At 34.3% G+C, this 24,414-nt stretch overlaps 4 protein-coding genes across 4 annotated transcripts; 2 read left to right on the top strand and 2 right to left on the bottom strand.

The window, feature by feature from the left end:
• Positions 1–4,345: 4,345 nt before the first annotated feature.
• On the top strand, positions 4,346–6,702 carry LOC141629363 (protein FAR1-RELATED SEQUENCE 5-like). The gene is made up of 2 exons (XM_074442396.1): positions 4,346–4,722; positions 5,244–6,702. Exons 1-2 carry the CDS (start codon positions 4,346–4,348, stop codon positions 6,700–6,702), a joined length of 1,836 nt encoding a protein of 611 aa, XP_074298497.1.
• A 10,796-nt stretch (positions 6,703–17,498) lies between these two features.
• On the top strand, positions 17,499–18,599 carry LOC141629307 (F-box/kelch-repeat protein At3g23880-like). The gene has a single exon (XM_074442346.1). It carries the CDS (start codon positions 17,499–17,501, stop codon positions 18,597–18,599), a length of 1,101 nt encoding a protein of 366 aa, XP_074298447.1.
• A 1,306-nt stretch (positions 18,600–19,905) lies between these two features.
• On the bottom strand, positions 19,906–20,595 carry LOC141629248 (F-box protein CPR1-like). The gene has a single exon (XM_074442298.1). The coding sequence runs from the start codon at positions 20,593–20,595 to the stop codon at positions 19,906–19,908; it is 690 nt and encodes a 229-aa protein (XP_074298399.1).
• A 2,326-nt stretch (positions 20,596–22,921) lies between these two features.
• LOC141629186 (F-box protein CPR1-like) lies at positions 22,922–24,085 on the bottom strand. Its single transcript, XM_074442247.1, has one exon. It carries the CDS (start codon positions 24,083–24,085, stop codon positions 22,922–22,924), a length of 1,164 nt encoding a protein of 387 aa, XP_074298348.1.
• Positions 24,086–24,414: the final 329 nt, after the last annotated feature.

The following is a 24,414-nucleotide window of genomic DNA, read 5'->3' as shown; positions in this document are numbered from 1 at the left end:
ACAACATCTCTATTAGTTTCGTATCTCTATTAGTTATAAAGAAAAATAGTATAATTACTTCAAAAATTAATATAACTCGATAACTTTGGTCACTCTGGACCGTAAAATACAATATGACACAAAGGTCCCATAACTCAATACTAATAACCAATCTAAATATCAATATTTATATCGTCAAATGTTCGTTTAAACAACTGCTCAACATCCGGAGTAAATTCCGAGCTACTCACCAACAAGCTGAGGTCAAAGAAATGACAACTTAAATACAATATAATCAACCATAAAATACAAAGTAATCACAGCTGCCGGACATTATCCATCTGAACAACACCATTATAATTTATATACAAGATTCTTGCATCATTGTCCTTTTCATCTTATCTTAAATAAGACTTCCACTATACTGCCATTGATGTATAAAAGAAATCACTCTCAACCTTAGAATATTTAATCATGTCTTGTCAGAATAATAAAAACACTCCCCGTTAACTAAACGGTACCTCAAACCAACTCCATTCTAATTCCATAACATATTAAACTCTCTTGTCCCAATAATTAAACAATTCACAACTCACTACTCCGTCTCACCCATTATTCTGTCTCATAATATAATACTCCAAGCCAACCGGATATCGTATTCTCATCGTCGATCCTAAGTCAATGACAAGGGGTGAGTGAACTGGCGGATAAAAACCGCCAGACAATATTTCCATCTCAATATCGATTTCAACTCAAATAACTCAATAACCATGGTCAACAATTCTCGAAAACGGACCAACAATTAACCATCGAACTGATCAAATTAATGGAGAGTGCAACATGTCCACTTGAAATTGAAGATATATAAATAATGAATCTACTAAAGAGGATGGAAAGTTGAAATAAAAGAAAGTGGTGGACAAGAAAACCAAGTTTGCAGGAGAAGGATGATTGCAGACATGGTACACATAAACTAGTAAACCAACTCCTTGTTTGCTTAATTTATCAAACTTGACTACACCCATCTAATCTTACTAATAATAAAATTAGTCATTCTGCGTATAATATAGATTACAACCATAATCTCAAAATAATTAACATTAGGCTTACCAACAGAAGGCCAAATACAATCATCAACCTTAACCGCGACACTAACGTTATTCTTAATAAAGCAACATAACATGTCACCATGAATTGACGTCATTCTAAAACTTTGATCTTTGATTATAATCCCACCATCCACAATAACAACTCCTATAATTCTTGCTTTTTCTCGCTTAAATGACCATATCAATAGCACTCATACCGACTAACCCAGATTTAGTACCATCATACATATCTCATACCTTTCAATTACCTAAAGTTTACAAACTTCTTAATCCAACCCGTCTCACAGGTAAAATAATTCAATCAAGAACATAAATATAAACTTCATATTCTACTTTGTATATAATGAAAACAGTAATTATATAATACTTCCAAACTAATTATCGTTTTGTAGCATACAACAATAATTCATCTTGCTTTTATTTCAATAAACAACCCTAAATTAATTAGGTAATAGAACTAAAGAAAAAGGAAACATACATCCGTGTGGTAAGAAGTCGAGACCGAAGATGGCTAGCAGAAATATAGAAGTAAATAGTCCTTATGGGAGTTATGGTGAAAGAAATTGAAGGAAAAAAAAGAAAAAAAAAAAGAAGGATGATATATATGAGAAAATGATCCGGCGGTGGAGTTTTGTCTAGATAGTTCTAATTTTTTTTTTTTTTAAATATATTATTAGTATAAAACAAATTTGCCAATTACAGTGCTAATGTGTTATGTACAATTAAAAAAAAAAAAAAAAACCAAAAAAAAAAACTAACTCCTCTAAAGTATCCTATGTATAAACTTATCTTGTGTTTTTTTTTTTTTACAAATGAAATAAATTAATTAATCAAACATTGATTTATCTCATGTAAGAGCATCTTCTGTAATGGGAAGCTACATTATATTTTAACTTGATATATCATATACTCCCTCCTATTCTCTATTTTCTTCCCTATTTCCTAAAACGGATTATTCAGGTTTTCTTCCCCTTTCCTTTTTTGGAAACTTTTAATCTTATTTTATTCATTCCTCTCTCCTATCACCAAACCCCACCCAACTCACAATTCCTTATTTAATTCATAATTATTCATTTCTCTCTCCTATCACCAAACCCCACCCAACTCACAATTCCTTATTTTATTCATTCCTCTCTCCTATCACCAAACCCCACCCAATTCACAATTCATATTTTATTCTCTTCCTTAAATATTGCAAAGATGATACTCATACACGAGGTGTATGAGTTTTTTCATACACGACCAATGAAAATGCGCCACATTGGCAAACTAGAGTTAACTTGTAGAGGTTAGAATAAGGTTAGATTAGTAATTTAACATATTGGGTTAATAAGTTAACTATAGTAGTTAACCGTTTTTATGGAAGTTTTTCAATTTGTTTTGACTTTCTTTAATTTCTTTTAATTACTTAAATTTATGTTATTATTTATATTTTTTTTGTTATTTAGCTTTTATAATTATGAAAATCGGTTTTTTAAAAACAATAAAATAAAATAGATAAAAATTGAATTCAATTAATCAAACCTAATTTAATTTAGTAATCAAATTGATGAAAACCCTAATTCCCAATTTCGTATTCAATAATCAAATTGAATTCAAATTTTCGATTTCATTTATCAAATTGATGAAAACCCTAATTGTAAATTTCGATTTCATATAATTGATGAACCCTAATTGTAATCGTCAAAATTCAATTAATCAACTGTAATTGAAAATTTCCAATTCATATAATTGATGAACCCTAATGCAATAAACCCAAATTGAATTCAATTAATCAAACCCTAATTTAATTTATTAATCAAACTGATGAATACCCTAATTCCCAATTTCGATTTCAATAATCAAATCGAATTCCAATTTTCGATTTCATTTATCAAATTGTTGAAAACCCTAATTGTAAATTTCGATTTCATATAATTGATGAACCCTAATTGTAATCGTCAAAATTCAATTAATCAACTTTAATTGAAAATTTCCAATTCATATAATTGATGAACCCTAATGCAATAAACCCAAATTGATTAATCGATTCCATAATGAAATTGTAGATAAATATTTTGCCTTAATCAAAATCAAAATGAAAATGTTTATGAAATGATTAATCGAAAAAAATGAAAAAAAAAAATCAAAATCGAAATGAAGTAACCCTAACTTGAGAAACCGAAAAAAAAAAAGCAAAAAAATTTGCTGGTAAGGAGATTCGAACACGGGTTGTTGCTAGTAGAGGGCTATTGTTTGCAAAGAGTGTAGTAACCATCTAACCTAGGGGTATCAGCACGTCAAAGTACCCATTTCAATTCATTATATTGTTAAAAGGAAACCCTAATTCGGTCTTTAACCGTTTAATAAAGTCCATGATTTTTAAAACTTCCTTATTTAAAAAACTACCTCATTTACAAATTGACTTATTTTAAATTTTGAATTTCACATTTCCTTAGTAGAAAAGATTTTTGATTGATTTGTGGAATATTTATTTAAATATTTTATCTTATTGTTGAGAGATTTTAGAAAAGATCTTTCAATATTTTATCTTATTGTTGAGAAATTTTAGAAAAGATCTTCAATATTTTTTTGTGGTAGCGAGAATAATGAGAATTTTTTTTTAAAAAAATCAATCGGTTTATAAGAAATTTCACGTTTTGATGATCAAATTGCTTTAATTTGATCGAAAAAAAAAACTTACACTAAAATGGATTTTGATTTGAATGTTCCTTGGGAAGAACAAAACAATGAATCAAGTAGTGATGTCGTTATTATCGATGATGATGTTAGTAACGATGTTGCCAACCCAGACGATATTGACGATGGTCCTGCAATTGTTGAAGGAGGATGGGTTGAAAAGGTCGGAAATATGTTAAACACGGGCGGTAATGGCGATTCGTTAGAAGTTAATACTCCAACCAGAGGAATGACGTTCGTGAATGGTGACGAGTTTCTTTGCGTTTGCGTACCTATATGCGTATAAAAACGCCTTTCAACTTTTTTGTAGGTGTCTTGAACTAGTGAAGATGTACCAGGAAAAGAGGTGTCAAACGCAATGGTATGGGGAAGAAGCAACCTCGTTTCTATATGATGAAACGCATTAGATTATGTTGCACAATGGGGGCCAATCCGAACAAAACAAACGGGTTTAAAGACATTGCAAATTTTGAGAAATGCAAATTTGCAATAGAAGCATCGTTACAAAACGATTTTGTTGTCATCGGTGCGTGTTGGTTGGAACACAATCACGTTTTAAAGCGTGAAAAAATAATCACATGGTAAGTTACCGGATGTTTGACGAATATTTCAAAAGACGGGCCTTATTGAACGACGCTGCCGGTGTTTCTATTGCCAATAACTTCGAAATTCTCGTTAGAGAAGCGGGTGGGCATGAAAATTTAAAAATCAACAAGCGTGACATACGGAATTTTCTTAATCAAGAACGAAGACGTAGTAGAATTAACGGGGATGCAGCGGCTTTGGAGGCTAGATTTATACAACTTAAGGAAGTGGATCCAGATTTTTACTACGCCATTCAGACGGATTTTGAAGGCAAGCTACTAAATGTGTTTTGGGCTGACGGACGTTGTAGAGGAATGGCAAAGGCATTTGGTGATGTATTTTCTTATGATGCTACATTTTGTGTTAACAGGTGACCAAATTTACGTAATTTACTTAAGACCTTATTATTTTTTGTTAATTAATGTCGATTAAAAACCAAGTTATTTAGGGCATTTTTCGAAATTAATTAGGGCATTTTTCGAAATTATTAATTAGAAATTAATCAATAGGGTTTAGAAATTGGGCAATTTTCGAAATCAGTAGCTTAAATAATTTGATTTCGAAAATTGACTTAATTATTTCCAATTAATAATTGACTAATTTCTAATTACTAATTTCTAATTGGAAAATTGACATAATTAGCTACTGATTTCGAAAATTGACCCTAGCTAATTGACTAATTTCTAATTAATAATTTCTAAAGAAGCAAACCTAGCTAATTGATTATTTTCGAAATAATTTTAGTAATTCGAAATAAGTAGAGCATTTTTCGAAACAATTTGTGCAAAATGCCCTTTACTCCATTTTTCGAAACAATTTGTGCAAAATGACCCTAGGCATTTCGGAAACAGAATTTATTTTTATTATACTTATCTTATGTTTTAATTATAGGTACAAAATGCCCTTTACTCCATTTGTTGGCGTAAATCATCACGGCAGTTCTGTTGTGCTTGCTGCCGCTTTGATTTCACATGAAGATGCGGAAAGCTTCACTTGGGTGTTTAGGAGATGGATAGATTGTATGGGTAGAGCTCCATCGGTTATACTCACGGATCAATGCAAGGGAATTGGTAAGGCTGTGAAGGACGTATTTACTAATACTCATCACCGTTTGTGTCTGTGGCACATAATGGTTAACGCAACAAAGAACTTGGGAAGTTTTGTCAGGTATCAAGAAATTATTGTTGACCTTTGGAAAATTATTGACGATAGTGCAGATAGCGATGACTTTGAGGAGGCATGGCATCATTTTGTAGCTAAGTATGGTCTTCATGAAAATGGTTGGATCATAGACTCTTTTCAAAACCGACATTCGTGGGTGCCATTGTATTGGAGGGACATCTTTTGTGTAGGTATGTCATCTACGCAAAGAAGTGAACAGACGAACCGATTTTTCAAGACTTATGTCAATGTTGAAACTACTCTGTTCAAATTCTTTGATAGTTATCAAAATGCACTAAGATCCAAGGTCGAGGAAGAATTAAAGTTGAACTTTGCTTGTGATGAAAGACCGTCTCCTTATAATAAGACAATCATAGCTGAGGAAGTCTTCCAACGGGCTTACACATCTAACATTTTTAGTTTGGTGAAGGATGAGGTAAACGGTCTTATACACACCAACGCTGAGTCTCATTTGAACATTGGGAATTTCTCTTCGTTTAATGTAACGGATGAGGTGACAACACCGTTTTTGAAGCGTCGTGAGAAAAAGTACAATGTTACGGTCAACTTGGACTTCGGTGAGTTTAATTGTACTTGTAAACTTTTCGAGTTTAAAGGTATATTGTGCAGGCATATTATTCGTGTACTACAGCTGAAGAAAGTGCAGTTTATTCCCGACAAGTACATTTTGAATCGATGGCGAAAGGACTTGGTTCGGGGTTATGAGCACCTTCCTGTTGGGTACTACAATCCTGGTGAGTCTGAACGACTCAAGCGATCTCTTGCTGTCACGATGAAGAACGACTACATATATAGGCTGGCATTACATGATGATGAGACGTATGCCTTATATGAGGCCGAATCAGCCAAGGTGATTAAGGCATTAGAGGCGCATGTCGGCATTGAGGTACTCAACGAAATGGGAGCAGGCTCCGATGTAACAAAGGTGTGGGGCCGTAAAAGATTACAACCGAAGGAGAACAACCTACGCCACATGGTACGGAACGCACCTCCTCCTACGGAAGGCGCCTTGAGAGACCCCATTGATAAAAGAGGTGCAGGAAGAGGGTCTAGGCCTAGGCAAAAGAAAGTAAGGAGGGTTGTAAACTTCGACGAAGCAGGTCCATCGTCGCAACCAACGCCGCGGCGAAGAAGGGTCAGTACGACCACACCTCGTAACACGCAGTAGAATTGAGCTCTTTTTTTTTTTTTTTTTTTTGGCTACATTTGGATACAATTTTATACGAATTGCAGGAAAAATTTTAGACGCCATTTACTTCAGTTGGATACATTTTGATACATTTTGGATACAATTTTAGACAGCTGCTAATATTGATACATTTTGGATACATTTTTCCTCGTAACTTTGCTTTTGACGAATTGAGAGCTGCTAATATTATGTATTACATAAAATGTGACGAATTGCAGGAACAATTTTAGACGAATTAAGCTCGTTTTACACGAATTGCAGGAACAATTTTCTCAGTTTATGCACTTCAATTGACACATTATGTATTTCAATTGTTAACATTTGAGATGATTTGACTCAAATTGCATGTGAGACATAATCATTTTGTTAAACTCAATACTCAACCTATTACACATGTCATATGCAATACACCAACTTGACAAATGAGTTAATGTTTGATAATGTAATTTAACGATTAATCTGATCGAAATTTTCTCAGTTTATGTACTTCAATTCGTATTAATTTTCTCAGTTTATGTATTGATAATGCAATACACCAATTTTCTCAGTACAATCCGAGTTCAATTAGCATGATTAGCACGAAACTGGCTAGACTTAATTTCCGAAACTGATTTGGCAGAAATTGGAACTGGAACGAATTGCATGAAATTTCAGTTTATGTAGTTCAATTGTTTACATTTTACTTGATTTGACACAAATTGCATGTGAGACATAATCATTTACTTCATCTCAATACTCAACCTTTAGGTCATCTCAATACTCAACCATAATTACGATTTGCATGAAAATCTTTACGATTTATTGACGAAATTTAGCATCATTAAAAATTAAAACTCTGACAAATTAACAAGATTAAACCGAGTACAATGTCCACCATAACTACGAGTGGACTTCTATCTCACGAAATTGAACTTCTATCTCACGAAATTAACAAAATTTAGCATGAAGCAACTCGAAATTAACAAGATTAAACTCTGACAAATTAACAAGATTAAACTCTGACAAATTAACAAAATTAACAAGATTAAACTCTGACAAATTAACAAAATTTAGCATGATTAACAGACGAATTTGGACTTCTATCTCACGAAATTGGAATTCCTTAATCACGAAATTAATGGAACGAAATTAAAGAACGCAGTTTCATCGTCTGATTGAGATTTGAGTGCCATGCAAACTTATCATAAACCGTATACAACCAAAAAAAATACGGAATTAATACTGAAAATTAAACTTCATAAAACCGAGTACAATGTACATCATCTAATACACATATGTACACAATACGGAAGACTATACAACCCCTACTACTGCATCAACACAATACATGATTACCATTGCATGCAATACCAATTTTGCAATCAAAATGATATCCCCATCACATCTACCCTTGCATGCAATCAAAATCAAATCTATTGCATGCAATCAGTTTGGGCCGAATCAAAACCAAAATGAAAACCGATTGCATGCAATAGAATACCAGTTTTCGGCCTCATGGTTAAAACGTAAATAAAGCATAATCTAACATACGCTTTTATATAATTAAAAACCTACTCCCTCCAATTTTCTTATATCTTCCCCTTTCTTTTGGGCACAAAAATTAAGAAAGGGGAAGAAAGAAGGAATAAAGTAGAATAAAGTATTGTAAGTTGTGAAATTTAGAGGGGAGAGAAAATAATAAAGAATGAATAATGAATAAATAATAGATAAAGTAATGGGAGTTGTTGATTTTTTAGGAGAGAGAAATTAATAAAAAAATGAATGAAACTTACCAAAAAAGGAAATAGGGAAGATAATCAAACTTGTGTGAAAAAGGAAAGAGGGAAGATAATAAGAAATTGGAGGGAGTATTTTACATCACCCGATTGTCGTACTCCCATCCACTGCCTCATGCAAGACCGTGTTTCTTTCGGAACTTGAGGTCTTGCCACTTTGCCCATGCATGGCCCCATGCCTTGCATACTGCTACGAGATTACCACGGTCCCACGAATAACAACGGGGAAAGATCTCGTGCACAACCAAATCATTGCACGAAGCAACTCGAAATTGAGGGCTATTCCCGTTGGTAGAACTAATGGATATAGTAGACGGAATATCTTTAATGGATTTGGGTAAAGGAGGACGATAAGGGGCAGGACAGTAAATTGCCCAATTACGTTCTCCTTGGTTAGCCATGGATTCTTATAAGATAATTTTGTGTAAAAAAAAAAATTAGGGTTAAGGGGAGGGTTTTTAGAGGGAAGGCAGTTTGAAGGAGATGAAGATTAATAGTGGGAAAGGAGAAGTTAAAGGGGGGTGTCGTTCCTTTTATAAAAGATTTTTACCAAATTTTTTACCTTTTTTTTTTTCCCTTTTTACGTTAAAAACCCTTTGTTTCTTTGTATGTTCAACTTTTTTAACTTTTTTTTTTTTTTCCTTTTTCGTTCAAAACCTTTTGTTTTTCTTTTTGGTTAATAAAAATTAATAATATACATTGTACCAAAAAATAACTAAAAAAAAAAAAAAAATAAGCTAAAATATTTTTACATGAAATAGAGATATTAAACTATGATCGGTATAAGTAAGCTTATTTTCACATTTTTTCGTGATATAGTTAAACTAAGATATGATCGGTATCGCTATGTACATTAAAATCAAATCGTAGTTATAATTATCGGAATTAAATTGAACCCTAAACCCTAATTACATAAAATGTCGATAATAAGCTACAATCGGAACTATTAGTACCCAATTACATAAAATGTCGATAATAAGCTACAATCGGAACTATTTAGTACCTAATTACATAAAATGTCGATAATAAGCTACAATCGGAACTATTTAGTACCTAATTACATAAAATGTCGATAGTAAGCTATAATCGGAACTACTTACTACCTAATTACATAAAATGTCGATAGTAAGCTACAATCGGAACTAGTTAGTACCCAATTACATAAAATGTCGATAATAAGCTACAATCGGAACTATTTAGTACCTAATTACATCAAATGTCGATAGTAAGCTATAATCGGAACTACTTACTCCCTAATTACATAAAATGTCGATAGTAAGCTACAATCGGAACTAGTTAGTACCCAATTACATAAAATGTCGATAATAAGCTACAATCGGAACTAGTTAGTACCCAATTACATAAAATGTCGATAGTAAGCTACAATCGGAACTAGTTAGTACCCAATTACATAAAATGTCGATAGTAAGCTACAATCGGAACTAGTTAGTACCTAATTACATAAAATGTCGATATTTAGGAGGGTTGTAAACTTAGAAACCCTAAACCCTATATTCTAAACCCTAAACCCTATATTCTAAACCCTAAACCCTATATTCTAAAACCCTAAACCCTATATTCTAAAACCCTAAACCCTATATTCTAAACCCTAAACCCTATATTCAGTTTTGCGCCAATTGTATTAAATTCAAAATTTCTAACTTAGTTTAAATTTCAATTATTCATTTTGCGCCAATTATATTAAATTTTGATGAAAAAAAAATTGCTTTTATGGGGAATCGAACACGGGTGACCTATGAATGCATGACTATTACAAACCAGTTGAGCAAGGGGTATCAGCACGATTACTAAACAATTAATTTTCAATATATACTAAAACGAATTTAAGGTTATTGAAATAGTAACATATATTTTCCTTTTTAATTTCATTCACGCAATATTCTATCTCCCTTTTAACGTGATTCACGCAATATTATGATTATCTTATATATAATTATTAAATTCTAATTATTTCTATCATATCTACTTTTAATATTTTTTTAAATAATATTCAATTTGGTGGGAAATAATGGCGGGAAAAAAAGGAGGGAAAATTTTGGAGGGAAACATTTCAATTGGACCCTATATAAATAACCCTAATTGCTAGATGTTACATCCATTCCCAAATCAAATTCATAAGAAAAATAAAACTCATTCCATTAAATCAAAACTTTTTAACCTACTGTCATGGCTAATCAAATTCAATATGCAATGTTAAATAGAGAGATTTTGATGGAAAGGAAGGCTCATGCTAGGGATTTGTTGGAAACAAGGATGTTTGTAAGGGAAATGTTAGACGTTGTCAAAGACACAAGTAAAATTGAGGATGCTATAGCCCGTGCTCGGTGTAAAACCATAGAATACATATATGAAGAAGAGTTCAATGCCAAATATTCGGCGTTCCTACCCGATGAACACCTGAAATGGCGCCAAGTGGGGCAACGTGAGTACCTACCAATGCCGGTTCCCGATGATGTACTCGTTCGGGTTGAAGGAGGGGACGGTAATTTTGATGCCCCTACTACTCCCCCTCCAACGAGTCCTCAATGGAGGTCGAGAGGAAGATATGGTTTGGTTGGAAACAGCATAAGGCGCCTACAATTCTAGTGCTTAGTTAATTTTTAGCATTTTGTTTTATAATTTTCAAGTCTGATTACCACGGTTTTTAGTTTCAATTTACATTTCGTGTAATCGTTTCATTTTATTCCAATAAATTATATCTTATTTAGTTATATTCTTTTGCATTATTGGTTTTTTTTTTACAAACCCTAATGACCATTTCTGAATTAGAGTAACTCATAATTTACAATTAGAAAATCAATTAGCCAAATGTGAAGAAAAACTAGCCTGCGGATTCGAACCCTAGTTGAGGTATTTTAGCAATTAATCGAAATAATTAGGGGATTAAGAAAAAAAAAAACAAAGTAGTGGCTATACGGATTCGAACACGGGTATTCTTGACTTAGCCTAAATCTAATCCTAAAAAATAAATAATCCCAAAATCTCTCAAAAAAAAAAAATATTCCTAAGATCAAGTTAACAATATTTTTTTAATAAACAAAAGATATTTTATGAAATAAAAACGAAATTTTATAAATAAGGCAATTTTTAAATTTAGGAAATTCATTGCCTAAAATCAAGCTAAGAATATTTTAAAAAGAAAAGATAAAATATCAAATGAAACCGAAAATCTTTAAAAAAGGCAATTTATATATTTAAGAAATTTATTGCCTAAAATCAAGCTTAACAATATTTAAAAAATAAAGATATTTTATCAAATGAAACCGAAATTGTTTAAATAAGGCAATTTTATAATTTAAGAAATTTATTGCCTAAAATCAAGCTACGAATATTTTAAAAATAAGGAAAGTATTAAGAGTTTAAAAACGGAATTTTAAATAAGGCAATTATTCGAATTAGAGTTCATTAAGGTTTAATGAATTAAAGAAATAAATTCATAATATAATGAATTGTAATCAGTGAATGTATGTGCTGATACCCCTAGCTTAGTTGGTTACTAGTCTCTTTACAAAAATCTAATTGCTACTAATGACAACCCGTGTTCGATTCTTCACAACAACTTTTTTTTTTTGCCCTTTTATGCCTTAATTAGAGTTATTCAATTAATGGATTAGGGTTCATCAAAAAATTTCGGTTCATCAAAAAATTAAACGAACAAAATTAAGGTTATTTGATTTTGACAAATTGAATTAGGGTTGATCAAATAATTGATCGATTTTCATTAATTAAATTAGGGTTCGTCAAAATTTGTCCTCTTTTCCCCCTAATTCGATTTTAAATGATTAAGAATAAGGCTAATTCGATTAATAGTATTGAATTAGATTTTAATTACTCCAATGCTAGGGTTAATATGAATTTTAATGATTAGGATTACAATTTGATTGATAAAAACTGATTTTGATAAACTGAATTACGGTTCTTCAATTTGATTAGGGTTCATAATATTTTCCCCCATTTTTCCCCTAATTCGAATTTAAATGATTAAGAATAAGGCTAATTAGATTAATAGAATTACAATTTGATTAATAATGCTAGGGTAATTCGACTTACATTGATTAGGATTACATCTTCATCAATAAAAATTGATATGATCAAATGAGTTAGGGTTCATCAATCCAATGAAATTAGGGTTCATACGATTTTGATTGATAAAGAATACAATTTCAGATGTCAAAAATAATTAACAATAACACTTGTTAATATTAATAATTCAAAATAAAATAAAAACAATAATAATAATAAATCACAATTGTAAAACAAAGAAAATAAAAAATTACCCAAAATATAGCTAACTACATGTGGTTAACAAGTTAACTAGATAGGTGTAATTACTAATATAACCCTTAATTAACTCTATATGATTCACTCTAGTTTGCCACATGGCACAATTTTATTCGTCGTGTATGAGAATTTCATACACCTCGTGTATGAGTAGCCTTTTCCTAAATATTGTGCCCCATCCAAAGGGGAAGAAAAAGAAGAATAGGAGGGAGTAGTAATTTTCAGCAATATTGCTCTGGAGCTACATGTTTTCCTAATAGTAGACTACTATATCTTGTAGTTTGAATATGCCCACTTCACATCAACCAACCAATAAAAATCAAGCAACAAAAAGCAAGTATGTAGCTTGCTAGAGCAGGTGTAGCTTTCAAACGAATCATAATTTTCCGTCTCCAATGGTGAGCAACCTGCTTGAAATTTTTACAAAATTGCAAGCAGGTCCTTTTTTTGTAGAGCATCTATAGTGACTAGCAACAATACATTGTAGTTTGAGTTGTCATCTCAATATTTTAAGCAACACCGCTCTTTGGCTACATACCACTTTAGTGGTAGGCTACAATGGTTTGTAGCTTGCACGAGTCCACATTATTGTTTTCATCCAATAAGAAAATTTTCTTTTGTATTTTTGCAAACCAAGCTACATTGCTTGGTAGACCTACAATGTTCACAAGCTACTTCCATTTATTCCTTCTTCAATGGCAATCTACATGCTTGAAATTTTATAGAATTTACAAGCAAGTACCTAATAAGAACCATTGGAGATGCACTATATATCATATTCCTTCATATAGTGAAATTTATCCCACGTTATTTTAGAATTCGTGTAACGCACGGTGTGAAAACTAAGGATGCATCTCTGCGGAAAGCTATGTACATCCAACCCCGTTATTTGGCCTTATACGGAGCCATTTTTATTTTTTTAAAAAAGCCCATTCAATTGAATTCCTCTAATTAAGTCTACGGTCTGTATGGACGGACTATAATATGTTGCTGAAACTTGTACAAATCTTCGATGCAATTAGAATCCTTACAGAAATCACGTTTCCTAATCGGAGTATAGTCCAGCTATATGGAGTATATATAATTATATAACTGTCACAATCGTTAATTTTTTTCATTGTGAGAACCCGAGAGGTAATTTAATCAAAAGCGCAAAGATATTGGGAATTCCCGACTCTTCGAAGAGGGAATGGCAACCCATCGAATACCCTTAGATCTGATCCTCGAAATACTGACCAGGTTACCGGCTAAATCGGTCCTACGCTTCAAGTGCGTTTGCAAAGAGTGGTACAATCTTATCAATAACCCCCTTTTCCCTGAACTCCATCTTAACAAATCCCTCGAATTCAACTCGCAACACAATTATATCCTTTACTGGACTAATACTACCCTTTATTTCATTGATGATCTTTATCATCATCCTGTTAAAGTCACAAAATTGAATTGGCCTAAGGATACTATAAGAGACCGCGACCGTAAATATCATGTAGGCTCTTGCAATTGCTTGGTTTGCTTTAAAGTTATTGGGAAGATTGATACGTGTTTCCTTATATGCAACCCTTTAACGAGTACTTTCAAATCAATCCTTCTTCCCTTGGAGACGTGACACGCCTAAAATGTCGCACTAAAAGACGGCCAAATTAACAATTTATATACCACTAAACACACTAATTAGCACTAATTATAAACTAGTAAAATAGCAAGCAAGGGATCGAACCCAAGAGAAGATGAGTTTTGCAAAAGTGAAATTAAAAGAGTAACTAGAACAATTGTGACAACAATAACAACAAATATATAAAAAGGAGGGTTTTTGGTTGAGTTTTCAATTGTAACAAAAGCAAGGAAATTCAAACAAGAGTGCAAAGCAAGTAATCAATCAAGAGTTTAAAGATGGAAATTAATCAAATTTAAGAGAGACTTAACCCGACCCAAAGTTTGGCACTTTAGTTGACAAAACCCCTCAATCAATCCTTCAATTATATATTATCACCCTATTGTGAAGATTAATCTTCTAAATCTCCTTAGTAATGGCCAAATGACAAGGAAATCACACTTAATCAAATAACCCAACTTATCAATTCTACCAAGTAGAAATCACATACATTGGTCAAATTAACAAGAAGATATGAGCACAAGAGATTCAATAGAGGTAATTAGACACAATGAAATCACAATTAATGCCTAATTACAAGTTAATCATTTACTTGCTAATTAAGCCAAGAAGAAATCACATTCATTAGCATAATAACAAGGTGTTGCAAAGATGAGATTACAAGGAAATCACACTTAATAATCCCAATAACAATAAATTAAGGAACTTGATTAATTAAGCAACAAGGAAATCACACTTAATTACTCAATATAAACAAGGATTCCAAAATTCAAACAATAAACACAAAAGGATTAACAATGATAATTAAAATTAAGGAAGGATTAAAGGATCTTACAACCAAAGATTAAGCCTTGAGTCGGATTAAGATAGGAGATTAGTTCTCCATAATTAGATCTAAAACCCAATTCAAAAGATGAAAATATTCCCAAATTACAACCTTGATTAATTAAAGTGAACAAAAGATATTCAAAACCTACAGGCAATCATCTATATATAGTCTAGGTATGAAAGGGATTAATGGGCCATAACATGGTGCAAGCCCGTAATCAAAACATGCTAAAACACGCTGAAACCCAGATATTTCGCACCGTGCGAAATATGGGTCCTGGAATTTCGCACGGTGCGAGTTCCCTGCTGGACAGCATTTTTTCCGAAGGCCATATCTCTCTCGTTACTTGGCCAAATGAGGCGTGTGACCTACCGTTGGAAAGCTAAGAACATAAGCTTTCACCTCCACTTGGCCTTGCATCGATACGAGCTCTAGAACTCAAGATATACCCATTTGAAGTCAATCCTTATGCAAACGACGCTTCAAATCTTCAATTGCTTCATCCTTTCACTTCTTCATGTCTTAGCTAGTCTTCTTTCTTGCTTGTAAATGTTTTGTACCACGGTAGACTTTAAGACATGCCTTTACTTCCGATCATTACTCAAAAATCCATTACTAACCCGGCATTAAGAATATGGTAAATGTGACGTAAATCATGTGAAACCACGTCCCAATGCCGCTTTATTATGCATAAAATAAGCTAAATATACAGTAGAAATACGAGCCTATCAAGACGATATGGAAGGACTTAAAATTATCATATGGTTTTGGTCACGATAGTGAACACAACGACTACAAGATTGTAGGGACTAGAACTGATTGGTGGGATGATGACGGAGACAGGCATGTGTTTATATACAGCCTGAAGACTGATTTATGGAGCTCTCCTACCCACCTTACTCGCGTTTCAACCGGGATATGTTTGACAACCATACGGGGTGTAATATTCGACAACAATATGCTACACTATCTTCTTTCATCTGTGATAGAAGGCCCCATCAATGATTATAAAATTGCCCGTTTTGATGTCGTTTCAGAGAAATGGAGAGATGACCTAAGTTTACCCGAGAAAGTGAAGAATTTTTTAGGAATTGGAAAGTTGGATGGACGGTTATACCTACATGCTCTTAGTATTGATCTAAGTTCAAGAGACGTATGGATGATCGAAGAAGATGGTTTATGGAAGAAGATGTTTTATCTTCCTCGAGATCTTATTTGGCATCATCTTATTGCAAGTTCATGCCATCGTTTATTGCTTCGTAATAGGAATGTTTTCAAATGGTATGATCAACGAGATAACACAAGAATACGCTTAAAACTCGAGCCATTTCCTAAAGATAGATCCGAAATCATACATTGTGTGTCAAGCCTAATTAGGATTCCGGGATGCTCCTTAACAGAGTTGCAGGGGAAGAAGGAGCAAGGAGCTTACTCCCGTCCTCTACTCGTTTATTTACCTTGTACTCTTACCGTCTCACTTATTTGTTACCTTTTATATTCATTAAAGAAGAAGCAATTTTAGTCAAAGTTTAACAAATGATTGAGGCGGAACGAGTATATTTTTATCTACGAGCATGTTTTGTTTTCTTAAAAAGTATTTTTATCTACGAGCATGTTTTGATTGAGGCGGAACGAGTATATTTTTATATTTTTGTACCTGATGATCTCAGAATTAGCTTCAGTTGCTTTGTTATTGCAACCAATGGCCATAGATCGGGTTGGATCGGGTTTTGCAAGATCCAAACCCGATCAGTGGATCACCGATCCATATCCAAAATTTTAAAATCCATACCCAACCCATTATACTCTTTCTGAATCCATACCCGATCCACCATATAATCCAAAACTTGATTTGACTACACAAAAATTTCATTTTATACGACAAAATTGAAATTTCAAGTACAAATGTACAATAAAGCCTAAATTTCCAAAAATATTTGATTGGATCGGGTTCGGGTACGAATGGATCAGGTTTGGATTTGGTTCGGGTTTTTCAATTGTGGATTTAGATATGGATTTCTAAATATTCTTCGTCTTTCTTTAAGAGTTGGGTTTGGATAGGATGTTTTCCTTCGGATCGGTTCGGTTTGGGCCATAATTGTCATCCCTATGTGTATGTGCTGCGACTTTGCACTTTTGGAAACATAATCGCGATTAGAATCCTAACAAAAATCACTTTCCTAATCTGAACACAACTCCATCTCTCTCTCTCTCTCTCCCTCTCTCTCTCTCTATTTCTGTCACAAGATTTTGAGATATGGCGTGTCTAAAGACGACCTACCGAATGCCATTAGACATGATCCTTGATATACTAGTTTGGTTACCGGCTAAATCCGCCTTACGCTTCAAATCCGTATGCAGAGAATGGTGTAATCTTATCAACAGCCCTTTTTTCGCTAAGCTACATCTTAACAAATCCCACCAACCCGACTCAGGACACAATCAGGCCCTTATCGGTACTCTTCTCTCTATTCCTACCCTTCGTATCGTTGATGATCTTTATCGCCCCTCTAGATGGACCAAATTGAGTTTGCCTAATAATATCGATAAAGCCTATATCCAAGTTGTAGGCTCTTGTAATGGCTTGGTTTGTTTTAAATTTACCGATATTTATGGGTGTCCAGACATTAGGTGCTTCCTTATATGCAACCCTACAACACGTACTTTTAAATCAATCCTTCCTTCCTCGGAGAAGAAATGGATGGAGCGAAGCTTATCATGTGGTTTTGGTTACGATAGTGAACATGATGATTATAAGATTGTAGTGACTAGTAACGTTTGGACGGAGTATGATGACAGAGATGTGCGCATATACCGTGTCAAGGCTGATTTATGGAGCTATCCTACTCCAACTACTGGAGTTTCATCCGGGAAAATTTGGGAAAACCGAGATCCAGTGATCTTCAAAGACAAGATGCTATACTATCTTGTTTCATCTGGGTGGGATTATAAAATTGCTCGTTTTGATGTCGTCTCAGAGAAATGGACAGACGACTTATGTATTCCGATTCAATTGAAGAAGTATTCTCCAAAATTAGGAGCGTTTGATGGATGTTTATATTTACGCACTGGTGATTGTTCAACTGAAATTTGGATTTTGGAAGAAGATGATGGTTCATGGAAGAAACTGTTTCGTCTTCCTATAAGTTTTAACTGGAAGCATTTTATTACTCGTTCCAAGGACAGGCGCAATCGTTTACTGTTTCAATATTATTTTTGTGAAAATGATCTTCTCGAATGGTGTGATCAACGAGTAAACGGACCGATACTATTAGACGTAGGGCCGTTGCCAAGGCATACATCAATCACGCCTTATAAAGATTCCTGGTTGTTCCTGAACAAAGGTGCAAGAAATTAAAGAGTAGGTTTACATCAAGCTGGTGCCATTAGTTATGCTGCTATTTTTATCATCAATTTAATTTGTTTTTCATACGATTAGACGTGACGTGCTGGTTCTATTTATATCGGAATTAAAAATAGTCTCTTGGAGTAAGATTGTATACACCCGACCTTAATGACTTGATCGCATATAGCAAGATTAGTCTTTTTCCATTTTAATTTCCACTAATTAAATTTACTCTGTTCGACTCAATGATAGATGAACCTATTATAATTATTCCTATTAATAAGTTATGGTAACATTACAAGTTACAACTTTTGTATGCTATAACATTCGTAGCACCTGAATGATCATAGGCATCGGAGTGATAGCCCGAAACAACCTCGGATTACTGGAGTATATTATCAATAGTTCCCATCGGAGAAGCATCAATGACTGAACTACGTCGAATGGTTCAGAGAGGTGACTCAATTCGGAATTGCAGACTTAAAAAGAGGAACTGAACGATGCTTTATAAAATCAAACAAAAAACTTGGCATAGGAAACTCAAGTCCCGAAATCCTGAAAGTTAGTTCAAACAGCGAAGGCCGTTTCTAGGATTTTCTAATTTCGATTACACTACTAGTCACTACGATCTTTAAGCGTGATTGTTGCTAGGATTCTAATTTCGATTGAATTTAGGAAAGTAATTTCGATTTCCTTTGAGCATATAGTTTTATTTTAGATGAGAAGCATCAATGACTGAATTCAGTGAACTACGTCGAATGATGCGGAGATGAGACTCAGTTACTCGTGTACGATTACTTAGCGTTCTCACGGCGTCAGCTTACATTAATGATAGTAATAGCAGCACAACTCACGGCGTCAGCTTACATTGAACAGTCTTTGCAGCCGTATATTCATCCACAGCGACTTCTCTGTTCTCATTTTTCTTATCTAACGAATTGGTTATAAAGAATAATCGAGTAGTAATTTACTGCGAAACATAAGATATAATTTTAGTTTTTTTGGTGACGAGAGAACCGCAGCCGCTACCTTCGGTGCGCCAGGTAAGTCACCCGAGGGTGACAGTCTCGAAGTCTATTAGGCATGGACTCGAACCTGGATCTCCTAGGAATCTCACACAAGTTTTAACCACTAGACTCCACCCTTGCGGGCTATAAATTTCTTTTTAACAATAAACGAATTTTGAATTATCAAGCTACCTCAAAAAAATATAGAAAAATCATGAGTTTAGTGAGAAAACATAACATTTATTCTCCGATAAAAACCTATGCATGGTAAAGACAACATTAAACTCCATCGTCGACTTGTTGCAATTTTGTTAGGGGGGCCCTGGAATTGTGTCGAGACTTGCAATACAAAGAATGAATGATCGGCAGTGCCTCTGCAATGGCTCTGGTTTGAATGGTATCCTTTTCTTATCTCGTTGATCATACCAAAACAGTTCAGTTCTGTCAAAGCGACAATCTTGAAGCAGTAAACTATGACACTCGGAATGAGCAATTATTCGACATCGCCCCTGTATATCTTTAGGAAGATGAAAAAACTTCTTCCATGAACCATCTTTTTCCATCTTCCAAATGTCACTTGAATAAATACCAAGATTATCAACATGTATGTATAACCATCCATCCAACTTTCCAAGATGTACGTCATTATTCACTTGAACCGGTAAACTAAGGTCGTCTCTCCATTTCTCAGAAATAACATCAAAGCGAGCAATTTTATATTCATTGATGGAGCCTTCTGTCATAAGGTAAACAAGATAGTGTAGCATATCGTTTACTAATAATGCTACGCTTTCGATTTTTGTCCAACATCGTCTCTCAGTTGAAACACGAGTAAGGGGGGTAAGAGAGCTCCATAAATCACTCTTCAGGCTGTATATAAACACATGTCTGTCTCTGTCATCAACCCTCCAACAATTTCTAGTCCATACAATCTTGTAGTCGTCGTGTTCGCTATCGTAACCAAAACCATATGATGATAAATAAGCAATCGCCCATTTCATCTCCGAGCAAGGAAGGATTGATTTGAAAGTACGCGTTGTAGGGTTGCATATAATGAAGCACCTAAATTTATAATAAGACCTAGTGGTATCGTTAGGCCAATTCTGTCTTATTGAAACTTTGAAGCAAACCAAGCCATTGCAAGAGCCTACAATACTTACGATGTCCTCGTCTGTTACGGTATCCTTAGGCCAATTCAATTTGATCCATTTCAAGGGATCATAAAGATCAACAATACTAATTATACCAAGTGCATCATGACATATAAGGATACGATTGTGTCGTGAATCGGGTTTGAGGGATTTGTTAAGTTGAAGTTTAGCGAAGAAGGAGGTGTTTATAAGTGATAGATGAACCATTTCAACCAAAACCTTAAGGTGATGGTTGATACCCAATTATTATAGTTATTTCTATTACGCTCCCTCACTCAAATGCCCGTTTGGGCTTGAAGAGTGGTTGGTTGTGCACCGGCTCCCCCGTACCGTGTGCTGGGTTTCCACTTCGAGTTTTTGAGGGGTTTTGAGGTTGCCAGGATTTGAACCCGTGACCTTCGGTCACACTGGCTCTGATACCATGATAGATGAACCATTTCAACCAAAACCTTAAGGTGATGGTTGAGGCCCAATTAACAGTATATCTCACAATATACCACCAACCTCTCAAACATAGCAAGATATTATTGTGTAATCATCATCCCACTAATTCAGCAATCAGTTTTGTAAATATAGCAATAGATAATCCTGTCAATCAATTAGTATAATTGTATAGGCTCCTCTCCTAATTTAGGTCTACAATCTCATTATAAATAGTGTACCATATTTGAGAAATTAATCAAGAAAACATTCATCACAAACCTCTTGTTTTATAATAAGATCGTACCACTCTTTGCATACGCACTTGAACCGTAGGGCGGATTTAGCCGGTAACCAAACCAGTATCTCTAGGATCACATCTAATGGTACTCGACGGTCTACCATTCTGAACCAATAGTAAGGAAATTATGTTTTTACCATTCTTAATTAATGACACCCTAAATCTCAAACCATATAATATATGTATATATAAGAAAGTATAGTATATTGAGTTTAGGAAGGTGATTGTTGCTAGGATTCTAATTTCGATTGCGTTTCCAAATATCTTGATATTTATACAACACTTTCCAAATAATGCTGTAAAAACCTGTAATCCAGTGTACGCTGAGTTAGGCCGAGGTGGCAATCGGATCAGCTGGGTCGAGTTCGGGTCGGGTTCGGGCCATTATCGGGTCATGTTATTTCGGGTCAAGCGATGTATCAGGTTTGGATCGGGTCATTATCGAGCCCGGTTACTTCATCGTATTATGTCACTTTTTGACAATTAAATTTAGTTTTTAACCATTATTTGGTTTAGTAACTTCATTAATCATTATTAAGTCAAACTATAAATCACTATTGTTTTGATCAATATTAAGCTTAATAATTGTCGAGTCATCAATTTAATGTGGTCAATATCAGGTCGAGTCTGGGTCGGTTTCGATTCATTGATTATCGGGTTGTCATCGGGTTTGGTCGGATCGATTTCAGGTTGCAAAAACTCTTATAGGTTAAATCGGATCAGGTCAGACTTGCCAGTTCTAAGTTAGGGTTCTCCTAAACACGATCACAGAGTGAAGGATTCCCTTATTGTTATGATACGCCTCGGACACATTTGGATCGGACTGAAAGATGGCCCAACCCAGATGGAGTTATCGACATCATCAACGACCGAGTGGGCCTAGGATCGTACGAGAATTTAGCATTTGATTTTATTTTTTTAGAAATTGAAAAGGTTGGAAGTCCAACAGCTCTCAAAACCTTGGAATTTTTGAAGCAAACAGTTTTATTATAGTATTATCAGGTAATTGAACGAGATTTCTAATACAGTCAAGTAGTCTTTTGATATCCTGTGCGACATCAAAATCCGCCGACTGCTCGGGTCATTATTTTATTGATCGAAGCCTAATACTGAGTCGAAATTTGTCGCATTTATAGCTAAAAATACTCCCTTTGTCCCGGTCATTTGTTGTCCTTTTCCTTTTTTGGGTGTCTCGGTTAATTGTTGTTCTTTCTATTTTAAGAATGAACTTGATGAACAATTTGATTATTCTCAATCAATTTGTTCCACTTGTCTTTTAATCATTGGCCCTTCCCTCCTTCCTTGGTCTTTGTGTCAAAACCAAAGGACAACAATTAACCAGGACTCCTTGCGTCTCAATCACTTGCTTGTTCACGTTTTACTAAAATGCCTCTCACAATGAATATAAAAGGTAAAAAAATAAGTACAAAGTAAACGAAAACACTGATGAACTCCTTACTTGTTCATTTCCTGCAACTTTGTTAAGGAGCATCTTGGAATCCGAATTAGGCTTGCAATACAGAGCATAACTGCATATCTATCTTTAGGCGGTGGCTTTAGGTTTAAGGGTATCCTTTTGTTATTTTGTTGATCATACCATTTGAGAACATCCCCAGGACCATCATAATCTTGAAGCAATAAATGTTGTCGTCGTCCGTCCTTGGAACAAGCAATTAGATGCTGCGAGTGTAATTCTTTAGGAAGTTGAAACATCTTCTTCCATGAACCATCTTCTTCCATCATCCAAATAATTGTTGACGAGTAATAATTGTTAAGAGCATGTACGTATAAACGTCCATCTAAGTTTCCAAGCCGTACAATACTCTTCACTTGATTTGGTAAACTTAGATCGTCTGTCCATTTCTCATCAGCGACATCAAAACGAGCAATTCTATAGTCTTCGATGAAGCCTTTTATCGTTTCAACAAGATAGTGTAGCATATTGTGTCCGAATATTGCTTGGCATATGTTTGACAAACGTCCCTCGGTTGAAATTCGAGTAAGGGGGGAATAAGAAGAGGTCCATAAGTTAGTCTTCAAGCTGTATATAAATATACGGCTGTCTCGGTTATCTTCCGTCCACAAAGATCTAGTCACTACGATCTTATAGTCGTCGTGTTCACTATCATAACCAAAACTATATAATACACTATCGGCCCCCCGTTGGCTCCATATTTTCTCCGAGGGAGGAAAGATTGATTTGAAAGTACGCGTTGTAAGGTTGCATAAAAGGAAACTCCTAATCTTATAATAGGGCAGGGTGGAAACATCAAAGCAAATCAAGCCATTGCAAGAATCTACTTGACGAATACAGTCGTCGTCTTCAATGGTAATAGGCCAATTCAATTCGGTCACTTTGATAGGATGATCATAAAGATTATCGACGACACAAAGGATACTTGTAGTCCAGTATAGGATACAGTTGTTGTGTTGCGAGTTGGGTTCGAGGGATTTGTTAAGATGGAGTTTATGTAAAAGGGGGCTGTTGATAAGATTGTACCACTCTTTACATACACACTTGAACTGTAAGACAGATTTAGCCGGTAAGCAAACCAGTATATCAACCACCAAATCTAATGGTATTCGATGTGCTACAATTCCACGAGCACGTTTCGACATCGTCTTTAGACACTCCCTGAATCTCAAACTCAATCTCAATTATATATACAGCAGGAAGTATTTGATAGACTAAAAATGAGAGAAGAGTGAAATCATATGGAGACGTTTTACTGATAAACGAACTCGAATAATACCAAGTAAACGACGCGAGGCTCTTACATAGCCATTACAACCTAAACAACCAATGATATTATGATGCACAAAGTGGAGTTAACAACCCACGTACGTAGTAACTAAATGCTCCTATATTCTAGATTACCACTAACACATTATTAGGAAAATACATTAGTCACAAACTAACACTTAGGAAACCAACTTTGACTTTATTT

Source organism: Silene latifolia, chromosome 1 (genome assembly GCF_048544455.1).
Source record: "Silene latifolia isolate original U9 population chromosome 1, ASM4854445v1, whole genome shotgun sequence".
Taxonomy (NCBI): Eukaryota; Viridiplantae; Streptophyta; class Magnoliopsida; order Caryophyllales; family Caryophyllaceae; genus Silene; species Silene latifolia.
This window is presented reverse-complemented; position numbering and strand designations above follow the sequence as displayed.